The 24,170-nt window shown below is 52.0% G+C and overlaps 7 protein-coding genes across 7 annotated transcripts; 5 read left to right on the top strand and 2 right to left on the bottom strand.

Annotated features, from left to right (window-relative positions):
- The first annotated feature begins 456 nt into the window (after positions 1-456).
- Positions 457-3,074, top strand: LY79DRAFT_540505 (RNA polymerase III subunit RPC82). Its single transcript, XM_060556874.1, has 4 exons — positions 457-732; positions 793-855; positions 961-1,710; positions 1,764-3,074. The coding sequence occupies exons 1-4, from the start codon at positions 724-726 to the stop codon at positions 2,928-2,930; spliced, it is 1,989 nt and encodes a 662-aa protein (XP_060418391.1). The 5' UTR covers positions 457-723; the 3' UTR covers positions 2,931-3,074.
- Positions 3,075-3,374: 300 nt separating this feature from the next.
- LY79DRAFT_599554 (mitochondrial carrier domain-containing protein) lies at positions 3,375-5,166 on the top strand. The gene is made up of 7 exons (XM_060561821.1): positions 3,375-3,600; positions 3,662-3,699; positions 3,758-3,799; positions 3,886-4,133; positions 4,198-4,375; positions 4,434-4,688; positions 4,749-5,166. The coding sequence occupies exons 1-7, from the start codon at positions 3,537-3,539 to the stop codon at positions 4,830-4,832; spliced, it is 909 nt and encodes a 302-aa protein (XP_060418390.1). The 5' UTR covers positions 3,375-3,536; the 3' UTR covers positions 4,833-5,166.
- Positions 5,167-6,371: 1,205 nt separating this feature from the next.
- On the top strand, positions 6,372-6,818 carry LY79DRAFT_540500 (uncharacterized protein). The gene has a single exon (XM_060556873.1). The coding sequence runs from the start codon at positions 6,422-6,424 to the stop codon at positions 6,635-6,637; it is 216 nt and encodes a 71-aa protein (XP_060418389.1). The 5' UTR covers positions 6,372-6,421; the 3' UTR covers positions 6,638-6,818.
- A 14-nt stretch (positions 6,819-6,832) lies between these two features.
- On the bottom strand, positions 6,833-10,505 carry LY79DRAFT_694630 (hexose transporter). Its single transcript, XM_060564799.1, has 6 exons — positions 9,994-10,505; positions 9,140-9,827; positions 8,992-9,069; positions 8,435-8,917; positions 7,667-8,379; positions 6,833-7,608 (listed from the first exon to the last, which is right to left on the bottom strand). Exons 1-6 carry the CDS (start codon positions 10,121-10,123, stop codon positions 7,250-7,252), a joined length of 2,451 nt encoding a protein of 816 aa, XP_060418388.1. The 5' UTR covers positions 10,124-10,505; the 3' UTR covers positions 6,833-7,249.
- A 5,196-nt stretch (positions 10,506-15,701) lies between these two features.
- LY79DRAFT_540494 (uncharacterized protein) lies at positions 15,702-16,481 on the top strand. The gene is made up of 2 exons (XM_060556872.1): positions 15,702-15,733; positions 15,807-16,481. Exon 2 carries the CDS (start codon positions 15,842-15,844, stop codon positions 16,322-16,324), a length of 483 nt encoding a protein of 160 aa, XP_060418387.1. The 5' UTR covers positions 15,702-15,733; positions 15,807-15,841; the 3' UTR covers positions 16,325-16,481.
- Positions 16,482-17,719: 1,238 nt separating this feature from the next.
- Positions 17,720-18,924, top strand: LY79DRAFT_540492 (uncharacterized protein). Its single transcript, XM_060556871.1, has 2 exons — positions 17,720-18,285; positions 18,358-18,924. Exons 1-2 carry the CDS (start codon positions 18,159-18,161, stop codon positions 18,573-18,575), a joined length of 345 nt encoding a protein of 114 aa, XP_060418386.1. The 5' UTR covers positions 17,720-18,158; the 3' UTR covers positions 18,576-18,924.
- Positions 18,925-19,356: 432 nt separating this feature from the next.
- Positions 19,357-23,028, bottom strand: LY79DRAFT_540491 (WD repeat domain-containing protein). Its single transcript, XM_060556870.1, has 3 exons — positions 22,590-23,028; positions 22,380-22,514; positions 19,357-22,319 (listed from the first exon to the last, which is right to left on the bottom strand). The coding sequence occupies exons 1-3, from the start codon at positions 23,019-23,021 to the stop codon at positions 19,497-19,499; spliced, it is 3,390 nt and encodes a 1,129-aa protein (XP_060418385.1). The 5' UTR covers positions 23,022-23,028; the 3' UTR covers positions 19,357-19,496.
- Between the last annotated feature and the right edge of the window lie 1,142 nt (positions 23,029-24,170).

Raw genomic sequence — 24,170 nt, 5'->3', positions numbered from 1 at the left:
TTGGCAGATCCAGTTTCGTGACGCTCAATTCGTCGGAGCTTCAACAAGAAAGTGCCTCGTCACAATCCCGACCAATTTTCGATCCATCGAACGAGGTTAGCTACGGGTCACTCGTACTATCACGTGACTGAAAAGTGCCTTGTCTCCGAACCTCCAATGAACGGTCGACTGATTACGTGCAACAGGGGCTCCACCGATTTTTCTTCCCAAGTTTGGAATATAAGCCTTAGGTAATCACAGTGATGAGTCGGACATTTCCTCGCATCGTTGGGAACTGAGGCTGGTGACCACCGGGTCTCTCCATCAAGCCACGGCGAGCCCCCCCTACTCCTCCACCGGCCGCAGATCCTAGGATGTGGCACCTCTGCGGCTCAGCCAAGTACCTGTTTAGGTAGTACCTGAAAGGTTCTAGCCTTGACTCACCTTGACTGTGTCGGTGACTCGGCGCTTTTCATTGATTTTGTCCCCCACCCCGCCTTAGGTGGCCCGCTGCCCAAGGAAAAAAAAGTTCCATACGGATACACTCACTCGACCTCCGTTCCTTTGCCAGCCAACGCAAGCGACACTTGACTGCGACCACATTGTTTTCCGGCCGATTGCTTCTTTCCCACACCACGCACCGGCATTGCATTATTTCAATGACTTCGCGGTAGCTTTTGTGGCAGCTCTAGGGATATTGAGAGAATCTCTAGAGTCGATTGATTACTGAATCCACGTTTCGCAATGTTGGTGGTGAGTCCTGCATGCCGCCAATAAAGCTGAACCGACAACTTTTTTCTAACATTCAACCAGACCAAACATGGCGCCGAGCTTTGTGCTCACCTCGTCAACGACATTTGCGGCGAGCTCCCTGCTGTAAGTCTGCTCAGCACCCTGGTCTTTTCCCAGTTGGCGCATCATCTCTGCACATCTTTGGCGACATGCCTCATTATTGTGTCTTGCTGACAGGTGCTCTTCCAGCGAATCTTAGGGGTCCTTTTTAGCAGGGGCAGGTCTACTATCGCACAGCTTGTCCAAACTACGGCCCTTACTCCGCGACAGTTGCGTCATGGCCTCGCCGTCCTTGTCCAGCAGAACCTTGTATATCACCAGGCCGATTCCAAAAACACGATCGCCACATACGAGGCCAACCCAGATGGATGTTACAATCTCATTCGAGCTGGAAAGATTATTGAAATGGTTGGTATCGAATACGGCAGCGCTGAGCAGGAGGTTGTGCAGACCGTTATGCAACTCGGCCATGCCAGGGTGTCGGACCTGCTGCAGGCATTCGAGAGCAGAGATGGGCTGGGCATCAATGGCGCCCATGCGACCAATGGCCATGTCAATGGCAACGGCTTCAAGCCGAAGACCAACGGAAGTACCATGGCGCACTCGTCTCATCAGTTGCACGCTATTCTTAGCCGGTTGATTGCAGCTGAAATCGTCGACCAGGTTGGTCCCAAAACATTCAGGAACCCTGAGGATGTCTACCGCGAAATCGAAGAGGAGGTTACCAAAACGGCCCCTGGCGAGCGAACAACAGCGCGGAACAAAGAACTCATGCAACAAGAGGTGGCAAAAAGACTGCGAGAGGCTCGGGACGAGAGCAAGAAGCTGAAGCGTCAAGTTGGACGGGGCGGCATGCTCTCAACCAAACGGAGGAAGCTTGTAAACGGCAGCGGACAACGACAGTACTCAGACTGGGATGATGATGTGCCAGAGCTCGATGTGAGTTATTGCTCTCAACCCACGAAGAGTCAACCCAACTAACAGTAGCACAGTCGCATATCGTTCTCAGAGTGAATGTTGAAAAATGTCTCGTCGAACTCCGTAATCAACGACTCGCCCAGTACGCGGCTGATGCTTTCGGGGAGGTCACCGGCCAGGTATACCACACAGCCTTGCGGTTGCTAACGCAACAAGTACCTCGCTGTCAGCTCGATCCAAGAATCGACTCCGATGCAAATGACGGTGACGGCCCAGGCCCGAATGTACGCCAGCCAACCGTCACTAGCATGGAAATCCTTGAAGCCCTTGATGAGTCTGTTGATGTCTCTCATGGAGTTGGCAAGGCTTCAGCAGATCAGATTGACCATAAAAGCGCCGAGAAAATAAGAGCTGCATCCGGCCAACCCATGTACGATTCTGATGATTCTTTCGACGAAAGCCCGCCAGTGCCGAGGGCAACTGCTCGCTCCCAGACAAATGGTTCAAGAGGCGGAGAGTCTGGCGATAGCGAAGATGACGAGCCACGAGCTGTTTCTGGGTCTCGGGAAGCAAAGGTCAAATTTGAGGACGGGCCTGCACCAGGTAGTAGTCGTATGGACCAAGTACGACAACATCTTCTCCTACTATCAGAAAGCAGGCAGGGGTTTCTGCGGCATTGCGGTGGCCAGGGTCGAGGCCAATGGACCGTCGACTTCAAGCCATTGATCGAAGGCTTCAAACAGACGGAGGTGGATGCCGTGATCGAGCAATCATTCGGTCGGCATGGACTTCGTCTGACTAGAATTTTGCGAGAAAAAGGCAAATTGGACGAGAAGATGTTGCCTTCCCTTGCTCTTATGAAGAAGGGAGAGGTGCAGGGCAAGATGCTTGCGATGCAGATGGCTGGTTTCGTTGACGTCCAGGAGGTCCCGAGAGATGCTAGCCGAACAGCAACACGAACCATGTTCTTCTGGTTCTTTGACATTGAGAGGATTGAAGCTCAACTTGTCGACGATTTCTACAAAACCATGCTTCGATGCCTTCAAAACTTGGAGGTCCACCGGTATCGGGAACGGAACATCCTGTCTTTCGTGGAGAGAAATGATGTGAAGGGTAAGGAGGAAGAAGTCATGACTGCGGAGCACTACAACAAATACAGCAGATACTTGGAGTTGCAGAGTAAGCTTCTCGGTCACGTCATGAGACTTGACGATCTGGTAGCTGTCTTCAGGGACTACTAGATGGAAGCATGATTAACGGGTGGCGCCTTGGTCATGGGTCAAAAACTGGCAGGGGAAGGCAGATGGTAGATACCCAACAAATCAACACGAAGACGCCGACATTTGTTAATGGCGTCTCAGCCTCGTGCTCAACATCTGTGCAACTCTAATTGTTCGGTAAATTTCCATGGATACTCCGATCATGGAGATCAAGTATTGGTTAATCAGCCTCCATTCATCTGGTGTATTCATTTATCAATCTCAATCAAGAGCCGGATTCAACCTCGATCGTCCGGCGGTCGCAACGGTCGGGTCGCAGCGGTCGGTAGCTATGCTTCGGCGGGTGCTAGTCCCCACTTCCCGATGCTCGGCGGCGCTAGGGGCCCCTGTCCTTGCAGCAGGGCCAGCAGTCGAGCTGCGAGGCCGGGCAGAAGTGGTTGAGTAAAAATTTCCAGCTGTCTGTCTCCAAAAACTTTTGAACCACACACTCTTCGAACCGCTTCGTGTCGTGTGATATCCGTGCCCCTCGACCCCTACGACCTCCGGAGACTGCTTATTCTCTTGATCAATTGGAAGCTCGTTTATTGATTTCTTTCATCTTTCCACACGCAAATACACACATTCAAGATGTCTCCGCCTGTTGCTTCTGGACGGGAGAAGGAGTCGAACACTGCACGACTTCTGGGCTCCGGTATGCATTTTGCGCCTGGTCTCCCATGATGCGCAAACCTTGGCATGCTGACTCTTCGCAGGTTCCGCTGGTATCGCCGAATTGGCCGTCTTCCACCCCGTAAGTTTTGCGACAGGCTGCATTAGTCTGAAGTGGAGAAGCTGATGTGAAGCTTTAGGTCGACACCATCGCGAAGCGATTGATGAGCAACCAGACCAAGGTACGCACGATCACCGAAGACCTTTCAAAAGCTTCGGCAACACAACGGGCTCAAGAGACGTCTGACACGTATTCCAACCATTCTAGATCTCCGGCATCGACCAGCTCAACCAGGTCATCTTCAAGGACAAGGCCACCGCTCCCGCAGGCCGCAAGTTCTTCTCCCTCTTTCCCGGTCTGGGCTACGCCGCCGGCTACAAGGTCCTGCAAAGAATATACAAGTACGGCGGCCAGCCCGTTGCCAGAGACTACCTGAGCAAGAACTTTGGCGAGGATTTTGAGCGCGCTTTCGGCAAGAAGACTGGCAAGGCCATCATGCACTCCACTGCCGGCAGGTTAGTCTAGCTTGGGTGAAGGAAGCAGCTGGGCCGGGGTCATTGCTAACATGCAGAACAACAGTTTGATTGGTATCGGAGAAATTGTTCTTCTTCCCCTTGATGTCCTCAAGATCAAGAGACAGACAAACCCCGAGGCTTTCCGCGGTCGTGGTGTGTTCAGAATCGTCGCCGACGAGGGCTTCGGTCTGTACAGAGGATGGGGCTGGACTGCCGCCCGTAACGCACCTGGTTCCTTCGCTGTAAGCGCTTTTGCCTGCTCTGATCTTGGTTTCGACATGGCTAATTCTGGGTACACAGCTGTTCGGTGGTTCCGCTTTCACGAAAGAGTACCTCTTTAAGCTTGACGACTACAATAAGGCCTCGTGGTTCCAGAACTTCATCGCCTCTATCGCCGGTGCATCTGCCTCCCTAGTCGTATCCGCCCCCCTGGACGTCATCAAGACCCGTATCCAGAACCGCAATTTCGAGAATCCCGAGAGCGGCTTCAGGATCATCTCCAACATGATGAAGAACGAGGGTGCCGGCGCTTTCTTCAAGGGTCTTGTTCCCAAGGTACTTTTCCACCCTTGCCCTTTCATATTGACGCTAGTTGACGCTAACCTCCTCCCTTAGTTGTTGATGACTGGCCCGAAGCTGGTCTTCTCCTTCTGGCTGGCACAGACGCTCATTCCCGCCTTCGATGGTATGCTTAAATAAATACAAAAAAAGAGACTCAATTATAAAGGCCACGGCGTTGGGTTGATGAATATGGAGTCTTGGGAGCTAAACCTGCTAGACGGTTGGGTACTGCAAGAACCCGACGAAAGGGTATTAGACAAAGATGAGAAGCAAGGTATTTAGCTGGTCACCCAAAAGAAAAGGAGAAGGTGGTTTAAGGCCCCAGATAATGTACAACAACGTAGGATTGATTCGGATGAGACAAATCACCTCTGGTTTTAATACACATATACAAGACCATTGAGCCAATTCCAGAAACCAAATGGACGTTGGTGCGGACCATGTCCCAGCTCCCATCTGGCTATCGCTACCGAACAGTGAATATACCGCTGCTCTACAAATCCTTGCTGGATTCCGATTATACACAAGTCGTGCCCTGGAACCTGCTCCGGTGATGTTGATAAGAGTGACGCGATACGTTCCCAATTGGCCATATTCCACCAAGGTGCAAAGACTTCCACTCGGCGAGGTGGTATATATCCTTGCTCCACGCTCCCCACTAAATACCCAGGAAGCTCATCCGCGAATCTTCGTGTCTCGGTGACGGCGCTGATGTCTTAACCTTCTGGGAGTCTGTCGTATTTCGAAGGCGAGATCGTGGGTTCCATGCAGACGCCAAGGAACCTCGAACCGGGCAAGCCATGGATGCGTTGAGCAACACATCTCGCTCGTTGTTTGATATACCGACTCAACAAACACTATCACGGGTGATTCTGTCCGCTCTGATGCCCTATTTTGCTCCCGTTTCCGCGCCGTGCTGTTGTTGTTTCGGTACAGTTTCCCATCGATTACGTAGGTAGATCGAGCAGGACCATCCTTCAAGCCCGCTGCCACTCCTCTTCTCGAGCTCTAACTACTCCGCGCCGACGATGCTCGACATTTTATTCAACAGTCCTTGATTCGACAGGGGCTGACCTTCAAGTGTCGTCTTTTATCTCTCTTATCCGCTAGTTCTTTTTTCTAGCTTTCGCCCACGCAAGGTTCAGACTGGCCGGGCCCAGCATGACCGGTCATAGCCCACAAGGGCAACAAGTCGCAGCAACAACATGAACGTGTTTTTTTCTTTTTTCTTTTCTCCCTCCATCACCGTCCTTCGGTTCCTTGACATAGAGGCCTCCAAGACGATACCTGTGGCCACTGTGAACGTCAAACCTACAAACGGACAACGAGCGGTCGTAACTCACTCTTTATTGGATGAGGACGGTACATGGAGCCATATTGTCTTTTCACATGGGCTTCTTTCTTATTATCAAATCACATCCAGTCCAGAAATGGACGTACTGCGGGTTGGCCGTGGGCGGTGGCCACGCCCGACCAGATCTCGCAGTCTTGAGGCCATTGGAATCTATGCCCTCTATCAACTGACTGTGCCATCTCTCCCTCCGATCATCGCCGGGCTCATCGCTACCAAGAACAGAAACCGTGGTCCTACCCCAAGCCTTTTTGCCCCCGGGTTGCTTCTTCCATGCTCAAGCAACGAATCAACCGCCGGTTCGGGTCTCCCAGCTCTGCTCAGTTGTGACTTAAGGACGCTAGTTTGGCGGAATAAACGGCCTCCAAAGTTAACAATGAGACTTCTCAGCCAGGCGCACCTCATCACCTGGATTCTCGTGGAAACACTCGCTCGTGTTCATGACCTGATATACTTCGCGGGAGGGGATGCTGCCATCGAGCATGACCAAGGATGGAACATTGCCATCTTACAGCCCGGACAAACAACCTCATCCGTTAATTCTGCCAAAGTCCTGGGCCAATACACCCACGCAGGCACATGGCTTCTATGATTCCAACTAGGGCACTGAGTCCACTTCGAACATACAAGTTGTCCGCTCACACTCTGGCCACGCCGACAGCCCAACCCTGCCCCAGGGAGCAAGTGAGGAAATCCAACAGAGAAATTCTGCAGCCATTATAGATCAGGACCCAGAGCACTTTCTCCCATTGCATACAGCTAATACTCACACAGTAAGTCAGGGATTGGTAGGAAAAGGTATTTCTTGTCAATGGCTGATCTCTATGATTCCAGAGATTGCTGGTAGTAGACACAGAGTTTATGTACACACGCGGTCCAACGGGGAAAAAACACAACCCCATATGAACAAGACACAAAAAGTACTCCCAGACGCTTTGAGCACGATGGCTCGTACCGCCTTTATTCTACAACGCTTCTCTTGATCCAACTCGACATCCTAGTTTTCCCTCACCCATGTCAAAAAAAAAAAAAAAAACCCAGAAAAGAAAGCACACTCTGTTCCCCGCTCAACCTTTACCTTCACCTTTCTTTCCCTTTACCGCCCAGTCCGGGGGAGCATGCAACACCGAGAAGAGATGTAACCGCCTTCTATATGCAAAAATACCATCTAAGCGTGTTCGTTCTCGTGTGCGTGGGGCGCTTCTTAATCATCCTGGTTGTTGACCGGAGCATATCTGCCACTGCCGCCACTGCTCTGGTCTCGTGTACGACCGACAACTCTGGAGACCCATCCACTAATGGTGCTGCTGGCCTCGCCGTCCTGGCCCTTGCCATCGGGAATGTCAGGCGGGTCCAGTGACAGGCCGGGGATGGCGCTGTTGGCGGTGAAGTTGCCGGGTCGGCCTCGGTAGTCAATGGACCCGATAGGAGATCCGGCACGCATAAGCGAGTCGTTTTCGGCGGCGTGTACCGACGGCGTGCCGATGGCGGTACTGGCGTCTCCAAAAAGCGAGTCCATCTCTTCCAGACGGACTCCACAAGTTTCGGGATAGATGAAGTACACTAGGTGTTTCATGTCAGCCAGGTGACGTTCATAATGACAAGGAAGAGTGCAGCTTACCGACGACAAAACTGACTGCGCAGAAAAAGGCGTGCACGAGATACAACCGCCACTTGATCCATTCTTGCAGAATGGGCGTCATCTCTCCTACCAGCCAGTTGAAGGCCCAGTTGGTCGCGGTGGACAGACTGGCACCCTTGGAGCGAATGTTCAGGGGCAGGATCTCCGGGGGGTAGAGCCAAGGGATCGGTCCCCATGAGTACCCGAACGCCGCGTTGTAAATCATGACAAATATGACGACCAGAGTTGGTGTGTACGTTATGTCGAGGTAGATCCAGTATGAGATCAAGGACAGCGAAATTGACATGATAATGGCACCACTCAGGAGGATTGGACGCCGACCCCACCTGTCAACCAGGTACCAGGGAGGGATGGTCGACAGCAGGTACGTAATTCCGTTGATACCAGTCATGAGCACAGCATCGTGGCCGACCCAGCCCGCCGACTCGAAAACGTACGGGGCGTAGTAGCTGATGACGTTGATGCCATTAAGCTGGGCGAGACCCTGGGCCGACATGGCAATGAAGACGCGGGTTTTGTACTTGCGGAACATCTCGGCGTACGTGCGCTCTCCTTCTTGTCGCTGGAGAAGTACGTTCATCTTGATTTCGCGGTACTCGTCCCTAGCCTTGGGATTGTGGATGTCACCCTTTCCGTACAAATTGGCAATGACGACAATACCCTCCTCATCATGATCGTTGTCCAAAAGCCATCTGGTCACAGGTTAGGAATGCGCGCAGAGTCTCACAAACAGACTTGGAAACAAACCTTGGAGATTCGACAATCACCAGACTGCCGACGCCGAGAAGAGCTCCCATCACGCACTGCATCAGGAGAGGGAGACGCCATGACATGTCGCTGTCGATGAAGCCGCAGAAGTAATCGACCCAGACCGAGGTGGTATAACCGATAATGTTGCCAGAGAACTCGATGCAGGCAAGCTTCCCGCGGTTGTGCGGGGGGGAGATCTCGGACTGGTATACAGGGACGATGGTGGACAAGGCACCGACGCCCAGACCAGCAATGATTCGGCCAAGCATCATCATGGGCATGCCGTTGGCAAACGTCTGAAGGGCACCGCCAACGAAGAAGATCATGGAACCGTATAGGATAGTCTTGCGTCGACCGATGATGTCTCCCACCTTACCAACAATCAGGGAAGAGATGAAGGCACCGACCTCGAGGATGGCAACCATGGTACCGATTTCGGCCGTAGAGGGCTGGTGAAAGTAGTTCTTGAAGTGAGGGCCTCTGTGATATCGACGTGGTGAGTAGCAATATTCTCAAGGCAGGGGTGACAGCGACTCGCGGGGTGGTGAACGTACGTGATGATGCCCGACATGACACCTTGGTCATACCCGAAGAGGAAGACGCCCAACGATACGAATATACTCGTAAAGTAACTGCGGCATTGCAAAGTCAGTCAGCCGGCTCGTCGGGGAGGAGGTGATTCTCGGGGAGAGCGGGACGCACATCAGGGCGCGGCCAGTGAGGCCGTGAACAGAGGAACCGCCCGACATGATGAGGCCAATGACTCGCTGCGCGCGGGTCGGACGAGGCTGGGGGATGTCTGGGACCTCAATGGCCTCCTTATTAACGGCTCCACGACGGCTTGGTGAGGTATCGTGACGACCAGGAGAGAGTTGAATGCGAACGCGCTTCTTCTTGGAAGGCTTTGAGTGGGAGGGATGCCTTTTGTGGATACCGGCTAGCAGCTCGTCATCAATGTCGCTGGCGAGCTGGATGCGGAGGGGGTCTTCCTCGTCGGCAAGCTGCTCAGCGAGGTCGCCAGTGTCGGTCCACGAGTCGGAATCGGAGGCGAGAGAGTCCTCAGGTGACGGGTGACCGTGATGAGGGTCCTTGTCGTTATTGTAGTCGTGATGGTGGCTGTCGTGGCTGCGGATGTGGGAGGAGTGGTGGTGGTCACGGTGGTGGTCGTCGTTCCGATCCGAAGCGAGCAATGACGTCGCTTGGTCGTGGTGGTCTGGATGTGGACGGGCCTGCAGGGTCCGCAGGGGGATATTGGACGGAAGACGTCGGCCGTTTGAGGAGGGAATCTTGGGCGGTAATGGGGGCTGATTAGCAGCAGCGCCCTTCCGCTCTAAGAAGAATTGAAAAGGTTGGGAGTGGGAAGGGTTAAAAAGAATGTTTTGCACGACGCCTGGCGGAGACGGCGAGTCGAGTCGAATCGAGCCGAGCGAGTGAAAAGAGAGTAGTCGATGGGTGACGGATCAGTCAGGGTCTGGCAGCGAACAGGCCGAATTGGCATGGGGTAGGTAGGTACTCCTGCAGCTGGGTAAGTACTGTGGACAGACAACACAACCAACCCGGGCAGTGGGCGAAAGAGACGGTAAGCTGCGGGCGGGTGGACGGGCTAGCTGGGGCGTGGAAGGCGGGCCACTTGGGCGGAGGGAAAGGACGACTACGATTGGTGCCGGTAGGAGGGAGGGAAGGCATGGAGACGAACGACAATGGGCAGTGGATTGGGCCGGGCTGGCTGGCGGGTTGGGCTGGCAGCTGGGAAGGGAAGGCGACACACAGGCGGCGCGAGTCCGGCTTGCGGGTGGCAATCTGCTGCACAGTGACACACTGTCTTCCCGGGAAGCCTGCAAACGAACAAGGAACCGGCTTGGTAGAGACCCACTCCACTTGCTGCACCGCTGTGGGGACACGATGCGCCGCTCGATGCAGGACTGCGTCAGACACACACTGTAGGTAGCGTAGAGTACGCAGTATAGCTCTGGTGCTGGTGCTGGTGCTGGTGCTGATGCTGATGCTGGTGCCGGGTTGAAAGCTGCTGGTGGAGCCGCCTTCTGTTCAGCTGTTGAAGCAGAATCCGGAATCCAACCTGCTCCAGAGTCATCGTCCCCCGATGCAAGATGCCGCTGGTTCTCTGCCTCTTGATTCCGCTCCTTGGCGCTCAACCCGAGACAAGATAAGGAATAAGCGGGGCCTGCGAAGCAGGTATTGGAGGAGTACAACAAAGAGGTGATTGCCGATAGCAGATGATCGGATGTCAACAGACTCTCCGTCTCCCGATGCAAGATCCAATCCACCAGACGAGGCCTTACGCAACGGTGCAGGAAACGACCAATGGAGATGGGCGACGAACGAAAGAGAAGGGAGGGGAAAAAAACGACTTTTTGATAGACACCATTTTCTCTCAACGTACCTTGAAGTCCAGGTCAGGTAGTGCAGATCCACGCAGCACGCACCCAAACGGTCTGCCTTAGCACACACGAGACGAAATCGGCTGGGGTCCCGTATTCGACAGCAGGCGACACTCGTAGCAGTAAAAGATAGCGCGCGGTAGGGTGGAAAACCGATGACGATGAAGGAATGGGGGGGCTGCCTGCTAGTATCCGTAAGGCGGCACAATGGGCGTGTACCGCCGGGCCGGTACAGAAAAGGTCAAGAATAGAACAGATAGTGCTGGGTAGGAGGGCAACGATAGTAGATAGACAGAGCATAAAACGCGATGGATTAATCAGTAGTCATGTGGTTAACAGTCCGAGTCGTGGTTGTAGTATAGGTGCGCATCGAACGAAAAGAAAGTATCAGATGGTCTGGATTATGGCCGGGTTGCGGTTTGGGGAGGGAGAGAGAGAGAGGGTGTTGATGGGTTGAAAATGGTTGAGCTTGTGAGTCTCTCCAGGGACAGCACGCGACCTCCTTTTCTTCGCACGAACAAGAAAAAGAAAAGCAACAAAACACGTTGCTGCTTTCGTTTCCTGTTGCCCCCTTCTCTTTCTCTTTCCCCCTGAAATGAGGATTATCCGATCATGTCGCAGGGGTTTAACGCTTCTGGAGGGGGGCCAAGGGAAAGGGATCAGGTACCTCGTCGACGGGACGGCCTATCCAATGCCATTGCAAGATTGCGCAGTTGCACATCAGCCTTTCTGCAAGCTCCTCAGAGCAGGTTATTAGGTTATTACTGGGCACACTGAGGACCCAAAGGGGCAGAAGAGAGGCTTAGAAATTGAGGGAGCCACTTAACTCCCGACCAGCGTCCCCACGAGTTTCTAATGATGAAATCCAACCCAGTCTCGGCCGCCTGCGGTTTGGGATCTCGACGGGTTACGTATGCTTCGACTATGCCGCCTTTTGAATCCCAATTTCGTAGCGGACGGTCCTTGGGATCACCACGAGGTGTGCACGCACGTGAAACCCCTGGGCCGTGGCTGACTCGATCAAGTGGGTAACGCTCGGCCGTCGTCAGGGTTTTCGGGCCATGCGAGACCTTCCTCCAACCTTCCAAGCGTCTTCAACCGACATTCCGTCGGTCGGGCTAAGGCCTTCCCGTTTCCTCCACGGAGGGGTACGACCTCTATCTGAAATCAAATTGGTGATGACCCCCCGGCCCGATTGCCACGGAGGGACAACTGCGGACACCCGGCGTTAGGTCTTGCATAAACCCCCATCCAGCTTTCTCGAGATGAGGTGAGGCGGCGGCGGCGTCTTCGGCCCCCCTTCCTCCCCCTCTAGCTTCATGTCCGTCCGTACCGTGTCGTTTCGACAGACGTCTTTCCGGCGGTTCTGTGGCGAAACAGAGCGACACGGCCGCGTTGTCCTTGGACGACCATGCCGGTGGGGGAATCAAGAGCCCGGCGGCACCTGAAAGTAAGTGTGAACAATAGCGGAGGCGAGATCCACAACGGGTGCGCTCTGGCCGTCGTCGCCCGACCGCGATGGTCTTCTTCGTCAATCGACGTCATATCTTGGTTTCCATTAGGGGTCATCCCTAGTCACGAGTGTCCGCAAAACAACGCCCCGTGGGCGGGACCAAGGAGGGTCCATCCTCCCAGCAGTGCCTTACCCCAGACGATCCAACCCGCCCCCCAAAAGCCCAAAGCACCTTCGCAACCTCCCATCGCAAACCTCGGATCTTGCGAAAACCAAGATTAGATTGAGTCTCAGCGCAGGGAAAGTGTCAAGGTGCCACGGTGCAATATCTTCATGTGACCGCCTGACACCTGATCGGTATAGTTGGTCAGCGAGTTATAACGACAGACACGTGATGCGCGCCTCCACATCCACCACAGCGACGGGGTTGGCGCTGTGCCCCGGGACCATGAAAAGGTGAACAAACTTGCAGCTTATTGTCATCTGGCCGGGCGCCTTGATTGTGCTGCGTACTCAGCATTCCAAAACCCCACCACATCGGATCCACATGGAGTGGAAAGATGGCAACGTGCCCCGTCCACGATGGCCACCGCCGAATTCTCGTGGTCCCCCCATATGCGTGCTTGAGACCTGCATTTGGCACAGCGGGGCCCTCTAGGTATACAAGATACAGGTACAAGTACTTTAGGTTAGGTAGTTTAGAGAACGATCATGTCCACCTCTTTGCCTCCTCCCCCATGCCCCGCGTGTGCCACGAGTCGTGCCCGGTGAGGAAGGACCCTTTCCCATCGTGGAGACGGAGGGGAAGCCCGAGTATTCTTGACTAAGACATTGGGGAAAATTGACAGTGGGCGCTGCCAGGAAGGATGGCTTGTAATGTGGACGCCGTGGGGAAGGGGGACTGTTACCTCGAGAAATCTGACGGATGACCACGAGAAACGAGGCTAGATAATAGACGTTTGGCTCGGAATCTTGTAACTAGGTAGGTACCAGGAGCATTAAAACTTGAAGTTGAGTAGTCGCCGTTCTCCTTTCACTCGTAAGCAAGGAGTGATTATTCAATCCTTCTTCGCCACAGCTGCTACCGAATGATGCGCCGCCAGGCAGGACCCATGTACATATTCTCGCAGGCAGCTGTGCTGCTGGATCTTAATAGGCCATTTGCGAGGGAGAACAAGAACGCTCGAGGCTTCAGCCCAAAACACTAGCTTATACTACTATGTCAAACAGGATCCCCAAAGCTTAGAAAGAGGCTAAAGGAGAGTAAGCATGGTTACCGTCATGATGGTAGACTATGTCCCAATGCACGATGCATGGAGATGGTCAACGGTCAGCAGATGTCAACTGAGAGAGATGGCTCTCAAAACCCGCTTTAGCCCATCGACAACGGCAACAACAGCACGAAATATTTAGATTTCCAAGCAGTACCAACATATTTCTCCGAGACACAAATGATTCCGGGATCAGTACCAACGTTTCGTCGATCGTGTTGCTGTGAAGCTCGGTGTTGATAAGAGGGTTGAGAAGCAAAGGTTTGCTCTTTCACCCCCTTGATGGCGCGCGTCACCTTATACCCAATATGTCCTCGCCTGTGGGCTGCCGGTTTTCCTCTAGCTTTTGTTTCGTGAGTCTACCAGTAGAGTCTCCATGCTAACCAGATCCTCCAGCACGTCAGTGTTTCCGTCCTTAATTTGGGGTCGCTGCAGATTCATGATCTTGAGTGCTGTTTGCGGAAAATCTCTTCTTGCCTTTGTCCAAATTCATCAAGACTCATGTGGATGTAAATGACAAGCAATTCCAGCCTTGTTATCATTTTAAACATGGCGGATTGCCCTTTCTGCCGGTCGCATTCCATCGAAAAGGGGTATTTATTCTGTCACGATATATAAGCTACTATTACTGTCCACGTAACTAACGGTATCGTTTTGTTACGTGACATATTCACTCGAGACCTCGTTGCCATTTTGGCCTGCCCTGTCGTACTCAATTCCGCCGCTAACACTTAAGCATTTTAATGACAAGCTCTTATGCTTAGTCCAGGAATTATTTATGACACATATTACTATAGTAATCATGTGTGTTTTAAATGGTCAGGTTCGTGACGCGGCGGAAATATCTCCAGGGCATAGAAGAATAGCTCTGCATGTTAGTGCGATCGAGGACTTGTGAATAAGAAGTCTATTGAGACATAAACAAAGAATTCCACCTCCAACATGACTATAAGTAGATACTTACTGTAACATGCTAGTATTATTTTCTGCCGAAATTCTCTACATAATAACAAACAGTCTCCTGAAAGTGTATGTTGGCATTCTCCTTCTACGCATCGCCATCATGCCAACGGACATCTGGACTTTACGAATCATGCTCCTTATGACGGCTATGTTAGGAACAGGGCTCCTAAGTTTTATTGATATTCCAGTGTCAACTTGTTAGCAATTTCTGGGACAAAAGCCCCCGCTCGTCCGAGTACTGCTTCAATGTTAGTATTTTGTTCGGTCGCTCCACATACGTAGGAAAAACAAAGCACTTACCAGTATTTTACTAAGTTTTACGTTTATGTATATCCTACAACATCCAGCATCAACTATTTGCATGGCTCGGAAGTCGCCCAATGAAACTGTGTTGATTAACATATAGACTACCTATGTTGCAATAGTTCAAGTATAGTCACTGTTATTCGGCCGATTACTATGCCATCCCTACTGATTTTGAGTCTTGATAGCTTTCTTCATAAGCCAGCCTGCCTGTTTGTATAACCTAAGATGGGAGATGTCAGTACGAGACTATACTGAATTCCGGCCTGTCGTAGGTCATACCTCATACCTGATTATCTGGTCCACCACCGAGACCGGAATAGGTATATTGGAAGCCTGTGTACCGGCTTTGTGTCCTATTGACTGACGGCTATTTGGTAACAGACAACGTCAGGGGCACAACCGGAGGATTTGGTGGACGAGACCGCTCCCAACAATCAACGTTACGATTCCATTATCGAGAAATCCATCGAGGCCAAGGGAGTTCCAAGGTAAATCCAGCTCAATAAGCAAGCCTAAGCAACCAGCTGGCAGTTCTAATTTCAAGCCTCGGATGTCTCAAGTATATCCAACAATCTGACGAAGTCGGAATATGGACAAAAAGGGAGCGTGACGATTTCACAGCATGAGAGCGCCAATTGGCGATCATGGGTAGGAACGGGGACATGGAAGATTTTATTCTTCTTTTGTTCTCTAAGTGGGCATTCAAGTAACTATGAACAGCCAGGTGCTCGTTCCTTCCTGGATTAATAACTTTCTTCCGCTAGTGTCGTTCCTGCCTCCTACTTCAAACCTTCATCACCTCTGTGTCACTCTTATCATCAAGTCACAACTCATATTCAAAACTCCACATCGTTGCAACTCGGCAGAGAATCCTCTTCAAACCACGAATCATTAAAAAAACGAGGTAAGCAATAGACTGACTGGCTGGAAAATGTGTATCTTCTTCCATGGAATCTCCTTCTCTAACTACCCTACCGACATTGCCCGCAGCTCACTCATCAGACCGTTCGCGATGCCTCCTAAAAAGCCTCCTATCGACACCACTGCCACAACCCCGGGTCACAACTGTAATAACTCCGAGGTCGGTCTCATGCTCGCAATTTTGCGACAGATCGACCGTCCCGCCATTGACATGGACGCCCTCGCCGAGGCCGTCGGTGCTGCCAGTGCCAACGCCGCTCGTACGCGCATCTCCACTGCCGCTTCGAAGCACGGTTGGTTTACCAACCCTGCCACAGCCACCGCAGGCAATGTCAGCAACCCTGTGACCCCTCGCGGCAAGAAGGCTATCGGCTCCAGCGGACGGAAAAAGAAGGCCCCAGCCAACGAGTCTGACGGCGAGGAATTCCAGACTCCCTCGAAGAAGCGTCTCAATACCAAGTCCAAGAGTGCTGTCAAGACAGAGGCTGACGGAGGAAACACTGCTCACGAGCTGCGCGGCGATGGTGAACAGAACGATGCTCCCAAGGAGGCCGATGGCGACGATGGGGTCTGAAAATTGGGATGGATTCAGATAATATTGCCGAGCCTTGGCTTGCTCATTGAATGGCGGAAACAATACCTTGGGAAGTTGGCCACAATCAACAATGTTGGTAGGTTAGACGCTTATTGGGACTGAATGGCAACAGACCTTGGGTTTTGAGAATATGGGCAGCAGAGCACTCGAGGTAGAGTGTGGACAAACACCTAGGTTATCATGACTGGTCCAGTTTCGAATGAACATATTTGACATCATAACTCTCTTCGTAGCGAAATGGGCGAAAGTATCAGCTATGGTGGACTTGGACTATCTCATAAGCAATATTTCCAGCCCATCTCAGTCGTCTAGACATATTCCCATCCCGGCCATTCACCCCACGCAAGGCTCTGGTATTGTGTTGATATGGAATACTCCCTGCTACCTTAACTTCGGTTACTTATGGGCCATCCACTCTGTCAGTGTCCGATCCTCTATTTCATTAGCCTGAGAGCTCGAATAAGCCGAACAGAGGACTTTCCACGGGCCCATACTCTACCCATGTGAGGACAGAGTCAGCCCCATTAATTTGACAATCAGTGATATGGCCAAAAATGCATGTAATCTTATCTTCGGCGGTAGGTTGTTGGCCCAAAGCTTGGTAGGACCTCGAGGTGCTTCAATTAGCATTATTGGAGGGAACAGGCAAAGTCACTCTTGATTCGGAACTTACATCCATCAGAGGTCATAATGAAGTAGAGAAAGTGTTAATATGGGCCAAAATGCCAGTAGTGCAGGTAATCACAACCATGCGGCGGCCTGAAGACTGTTTGCACACACAATAGTATCACGCGGTTTTTATCAGAATAGTGGAAGGTCTACTCACACAGCAATCCAACGGGTCCCAAGCAACAGCCAGCATCTCAGACTCTCGCTCACGTTAAATCTCAGGCTCAGGCACGCAAAACGTAAAATGAATAAAAAAGACTGTTTAGAAGCAAGTCGATAGAGAGGCTTTCGTCAAGGTTGACTCATAATACCAATTTAAGGAGTTTAAATTTTTAATCCGCTCTCTTGGAGTTTGAGGCCAATGCATGAGAAGAAGTTTCCGGTAACATCGAATCAACTTGTTGGTAGAGCTGAATGAACCCAAAGTGACTTTCACCGATTGACACTGTCTTCTCTCTTCAGTCTTCACGTTGCCTCCTTATGGGTTGGTCACGAAGGAACGACTTTTGCTCTACCGTTCCAGTTGCAGATTCACAGTCATGCCTAGGTTGTAGCTTAGAACACCTAATATGTAGCAATGTTGATATTACTACTATAGACGAGTTCTTTGATTCAAAATCATCTTCACGAACATGGCGTGTTGGCATATTGATGTAACATTGTGTCTGAGTAAAATGCACAGAGTACTAATGAGATCGATTATAGTCTCACATTAGACCCCATCAATGGGTTCTTCGAAAGGAAAGAGAGACCCTAAGTGACAGACTCGTCCCCGCAATTATGATCTCACTCTCTCATTCATCTTACAATCGAACCCGTCTCCCCTTCAGACCAACACCATCCCGCCTCTTAACAACCGCCTCAGCCCCTCGCCATGGCGACCTTGAGCGCCCTCATCCTCGAACCCGCGACGCTCGAAGACGTTCCCGCCCTCACAGAGGTCTGGTTCGCCGCCTTCGCGCACGATCCGGAGATCACCCGCCTGTGGCCCGACACGCCCCGCGTGCGCGCGTGGTGGGACAACGCCAACCGCGGCGACATGCTCGGCAATCCCTTCCAGTAGTTCGTCAAGGTCGTCGACCCAGGCGCCGTCGACGCCCACGGCAGGTCAAGGGTCGCGGCCTGGGCCAAATGGGACACGTCAATGCCGGCGCGGCGGGGGCGCCGGTACCCGCCCTGGTGCGAGGACATGCCGGCGGAGGTGTGCGACGCGTTCTTTGACAAGGAGGAGAGGGAGAGGGTGCGAGTCATGGGGGACGAAGAACATTATTGTGAGCTGCCCTCCATCTAAAGGAGGCGTGTGCTCCGGTTCAGGTCGTTTGCTAATAGGACGGAGGGAGCAGATTTGGACACACTGGTGACGCACCCTGATTACCAGCGGCGAGGCGCCGGGTCGATGCTACTAAAGTGGGGGTGTGAGCTCGCGGACGAGAACGGGTTCGGGGCGTACGTTGATGCGAGCAAGGCCGGCAAGGGGCTGTATGAGAGGTTTGGGTTTGTGGACAAGAGCGAAGCTGATGCGGGCGAGGTTGCGTCAATGGTGAGGCGGAGGCGCTCTTGAGGTCACAGCTTCCCGATACAACATGAGGACGAAGGGACTCTATCATGAGCTGGAGAAAAGGTAACGGCCGGCGGCGATGGGTGGGCTCCAGGAGAATCATCATTACGGCCTGGTAAAACACTTCAAGAGAAATCGATATCATGCGCCGAGTGCAAGGCTCATGCGTTCTACGACGTTCCAAGTCATGTGTTTTACTTCGGCCGGCGTGGGTGGCTTGATTAAGGTCACATCTCGCAACCATGGCTTACACATCTTTTACTCGATTCAACGTTAGCAGTCGATCGTCATGACTTTGGACCTGGGTCAAGGCACTCTGTATGGTTCGTCACCTATCTATTGTAAAGAGACGTTTACACGTGTGGCTGGCTGAAGTGACTAACCTATCGTTCTAATGACTTCCCACGTCTTCTCCTAAGGCGTTCTGTAGGCTAGTAATATTTTATGTGCCCTTCATATAGTTGATCTCCTTGAGGATTTCGCTCTTAAGGAGGCCAACCGGACTACAATTGCTTGTGCTTACATTTTTCTACGCTATGAATTGCTCCCTGTTCTATCGGGGGTTTACACTGCTTCGCTTGCTCTCTTCACGTTCTCACTGCCAGCTAATGTTAGAATACAAGAAGTAGGCAGTAGCTCTAAGATTATGCTATATCTAATAAATACAAATTAAAAAGCAGTAGTCAACTTTTATTAGCTTTATTTAGAGGGGGTTTCGAGTAATTTCTTGGGTCCCTTAACAGAAGAAAGAATTCTTTAAATATTACAAAGGGAGCCTTCCGTAAGAGGTCATAATTCTTTGTATTCGTTTAACAAGAGTATTTCTACATCTTTAGTCTCTATGAGCCATAGTAACCGCCAGCTTCCGCTACGTAGGAAGGCTTATATCCGACTACCCACGCTGGAGATATTTTTTCATCATTTTTAAAGCGCTTCCCAGGCGCTCTTCTCATAATCGATCTCCTCTTCAAGATCGAATTCCCATCCCTGGTCGTGGATGGGGTCGTCAACGCACACCTGGTCCATGAGCAGGTCTAGCTTCGTCATCTCGTCCAGTGCCTGGAGATCTATATCTTTTGCCATATTCTCCTCGTGCTGGGCCTGACAGGCAGCAGAGGGCATGTCTCGCAAAGGTCGATAGCGAGTGACCTTGAGCGATTTGCGGCGGAACATCTTTTGGTTCTCTTGTTGCTCCCACTCAACCTTGGCTAAAAGGGGCTGTGACGGGTTACCCTCAAAGTGAAGCTCGGATCGGTAGAGGCCGAGATCGAGATATTGTGGCCCCTGGATTACGCCAATGGTAGGGTCTCGGTGCCGAAGCAGCTGGCCCCTTGCTAATAGCATTCTTCCTCTTTCAACCCCCGTATGAGGCTCTGAGGCCGAATTGGGAGCTGGAGGCTCCTCGTGCTCAATGACAGGTATCGGACGACGGACTGGGTGGGCGTCTCGCGGTCTTACACCAGGTGGGGTTGGTGGCATGATGTACTTCGCAGGTGGCTCGTCCTTCTCGTTCAGTGATAGTAGCATTACCCTTCCAGTTGCATCCCCGATAGCCAGTCTCGAGAAGCAGGGTGAGAAAGCACCGCATGATATGGCACCAGGAGCCTCTAGGAGATCTCGAACAAGAGGCTGCCGCAGGTTTCGCACATTCCAGACCTTAACCACACCATCTGATCCACCAGTGTAGAAGCGGTCCGGCGTAGTCCCCCATGCGGTGAACTTGACACCAACGTCTGCCTCTTCCCGGTCACCAGAAAACTCGTCGATGGGCTTCTTATGCCGAAGGACATGGATCGGTTTATCACCGCGGGCGGTATCCCAAACGTAGACCTTGCCATCGGTGCAAGCAGCCGTCACATAGGAGTAGATAACGCTGTTGGGCTTTATGGTAAGCTCGTTGATGTCTCGGGCCGGACAGTCCAGGCATTGGATCTCGCCAAATGCTGTATCTCCCTCAGGAGTCTGGCTAGGTCGGAAAACTCGAACCTGCGTCATCGCGTGGTCATCCACCATCAATCCAGCTGGCGAGGTTGCCACAAGGAAGCTGGGCAATGTAGGGTGCCAAACGACCTCGAAAACGTTCTGTGTGGATGCCGTCAAAACCTTGATTTTATCGCCAGTCAGGCAATTCCAGAGACAGATCTCTCCAGTGTTCCTCTTGCCGTCGGGTATGTCGTTATCATCTCCGGTCAAGCTTCGTGGGGAATAGCCGACAAGAAGCAAATGCTGCACTTCCTGCGCCAAGCCCCATTGCATTGTTGCCGGAAAATAAGCCCATTTTTGCGTTCCCGTCGTCTGTTCATTGCCTTCATTCCAGGCTCTGGAGCCGGAATAGGTCTGGTATGGGCTTGTAGAGATGCTGTTGCTGTCAACATTGTAAACACGCACGGCATGGGAGGCAACATCCGCAGCGGTGGCCACCATACAGCACTCGTGCTTGGAAACGGCTACAAAGTTGACGTTGCCTTGGTGAGCCCAGGTGCCCAGTACAGTCATGTTCCCTCCCGTTTTGTCGACTCTCCAGACCTTGACTGTCTTATCGAAACTGGATGTGTAGGCACGATCGTTGATTTGGTCATAGTCAGAAGATACGACCGAAGAGTACAGCCAAGGGCTCTGGCTCTCCCTCATCGCCTCTGTTGAGTTCTCTCCCTTCTCAACAATCGGGCGCGGAATCCTGTGATCGGGATGGGCCTTCAGCTGTCCCCTTGTAGTAGAGCATAACAGCAGGTTGCCTGCCTTGTTGTACTGTTGGTTGTGCGAATCGGAATGGGCTGTGGCGCCGCAGATAAAGTTGGTGTCCGAGGTCCAGACGATGGTCATAATGTCACCGGCGCAGCCCACCCATTCAGCCCGCATCTCCAGATCGTCCTCATGAGCCTTCCTAAACTCGTTCGAGAAGTTGACCTGCCGTCGCATTCTTCCAAAACCTCGGTGGCCATCAATTTCACGAGCGAGCAGAAGCGAGGGTATCTGGCTCGTGCGCTGCCCTTCGCCCTGCTTATCAGACTCATCCAGCTCAAGTGTCAGCACTTTTGGCTGCCTGGATGGTCTCTTTTGCCTGTCAAGTAACTCGTCCAGCAGATTCCTAATCGCCACTCGGTCTCGCTGTGCTAAGGCTCCCTGCAACTCAAGCTCCGGCGGTATGGCAGTGAGCAGCTCTGGCTTCTTGCGAAGCAGTCTCCCCAGTTCTCTGATTGTGTCGCTGCTCCTATTGGCCCTGGCCTTTTTACCACAGTCTTCCCGGATCCTTCTCCGCAACGCCTCCATCTCATCGGGCGTGAAGTCAACATGGAAAGGGAGTGGACCAAGCGCCGCCGCCGTCGCACTCGTGCGGACAAGCTTGGATGTGCCGCGAAAGATCCTATTTCGCTCTTCGGTAGTGATGTATGGCCGCCTTGGCATGTTCATCCATGCGATTTTGGCCCTGCGGCTTGCCGTGGTCGGCGCCGGTTGGGATGTGTGAGTCTTCCATGACTTGAATGACTTCGCTCGCGCTTTTGTTCGGTAATTCGTCGACGAGACAGGAGGGCCCGGTAAGTCCTGAGCATGGGGCCGCGGCTTGGTCTGGGATGCACTCGCAGGGTGTGTCGAGGATTTCAGTGGAGTCGAAAGTCTTCGCGAAGGAGTTACTGGCGTGCATTTTGAAGGTGAAGGGTTCGGGATCGCGTGGGCTGTGGTAGAGACCGAGGGTGCTCTTGGAGAGGGCGATGCTGGGGTGCCCGCCGGCCCTCCAAGGACAGGTTTCTGGGAAATTCAGTGTCAGCTCGCGCCTGCCGCGTATGCTTTTCTATGATGCATCCTTACGAGACGCCCATAATAGTGAGCTACTAGGTCGCGTGCCTTGTCCGCCAGTTCCCTCTCGAGGGCTAGCGAAAGGAAGCCGCCATTGTGGGTGAACTCGAGCGAGAACTGCGGTGTGCTGCCGATATCGTTTATGACCTGTGGCCATGGCGTTAGAAATCGTAACACAAGGCCTGGAGTTTTCGGAGGCCCTGCAGGGTCAATTCTACTTGCTCTTGTACCAATCTCGTAAGCGTTGGCCTTATCCACTGGAATCTCCGCCAGGGCAGCGTCGATGTAGGGCTTGACCTGTGCCTTCAGACAGGCTGCGAGGTCGCGCGATTTGCTTGGAAGGAAAGGGCCGTCAGAAACGCGCTGCCGCTTGCGGGGCGGCTCGCTGTTGACAGCAGTTGGTCGTGGGCTCGATGGAGGAGAATCGTCAAGCGTCGTCAAGTCAATACTGACAGGATGCTCGTCGCTGGTGAGGTCAATCACCGTCTTCGGGGGGTTCGTGGGCTTTCGAGGGCTGCCGTTGAAGGCGAGCATCTTGGAGAGGAGCCCGCAGACGCGTCCGAGTTGGCAAAAGTTTGGGCGCGTGAATGAGTCGCCAGCGCGTAAATTGTCAAATGGATCAAATTTAGAGAAGCTATAACAATAACCAGGCATAGGTAGGTGTTAGGCAGAAAGGAATATAAAAAAGTGGATCTGGTACATACCAAAATAAAATACCCCTGTTAGGTAACTTACTATAACGCTCACCCTCTCCTTATTTCAGTAGCAGGCATTACAATACTGTTTACTAGCCTAGCTGGCTGGACTGTGTGGCGATATTACATAAGTGGGGTATTTTATCTATCTCTGCCACATTGTACCTTCTACAGGGGTTTAGCACTATATTAGATGAGAAATGAGCTATTTATGTATATATCAGGGTTTAAGTATCATGTCAAGAACTTTATAAAGCTATCTTTCTATTAGCTAAAACTTTTATTTAATATACTATTCTATTGTTATTTTAGTAAAGAAACTCTTCTTCATAGTTTTAAAATAATTTATATAAAATATAGCTTGTTTTTAGTTTCTATCTTTCTTAGAAAACAGACTGTTCTTACCTTAGTATCCAACATCGTCTTCAACATAAAAGGCGTTTACGTCTTTGTATTTCAATTCAATAACTTCAAAGTCGATCAGAGCATTGGCCGTTGACATAGAGCAATGATGCTTGTCGTATCCTCTCGAGCCTTATCGTGGAGAACTCCATATACCGCTCATAGAGCGGCAGTAACAAAGCATACACACATACATCGTAATGCAACTAAAATAAACTTTGTTCAACCCCCCCCCCCCCCCCGGGCATTAAGCTTAATTAGTGGCGTGACATCGTGTCAACAATATGCTCAGCTGTCACGCGTCGTCATGCCTGAAGCTCGACAGCCAGACGCGTCGACCGAGGTCGACGGTCGTCGTCTCAGCACGCAGACCTCGGATCAGCTTGTAAACGCCAGTTGTAACCCCCAAGTGCATTATGCAAGTTCCCATAGAATAGATAGGAAGCTCGAGCGTCCACGGAGCACTAACCATTATACTACTTAGATACTTAGGTACCTAGGGAAGTAAGACATTTATGGTGCTACCGGTGGGCTGGCCTTCGCCCGTGGCCTCCCGGGCCAGAGTTAGGCATCGATCTCCGGCCGGGCGCTAGCGCTTGCATATTGGAGTTATCGACCAAGCTCAACATTCTAGTAATACAGTATATAGTTTAAGTTCACCCACATTCATTACTTGCATTAACAGCATGCTCAAATTACATTAGAA

This window comes from Colletotrichum navitas (assembly GCF_030913465.1).
Source record: "Colletotrichum navitas strain CBS 125086 chromosome Unknown LY79scaffold_7, whole genome shotgun sequence".
Classification (NCBI taxonomy): domain Eukaryota; kingdom Fungi; phylum Ascomycota; class Sordariomycetes; order Glomerellales; family Glomerellaceae; genus Colletotrichum; species Colletotrichum navitas.
Note: the sequence above shows the minus strand (reverse complement) of the source record. Positions and strands in the feature narration are given on the sequence as shown.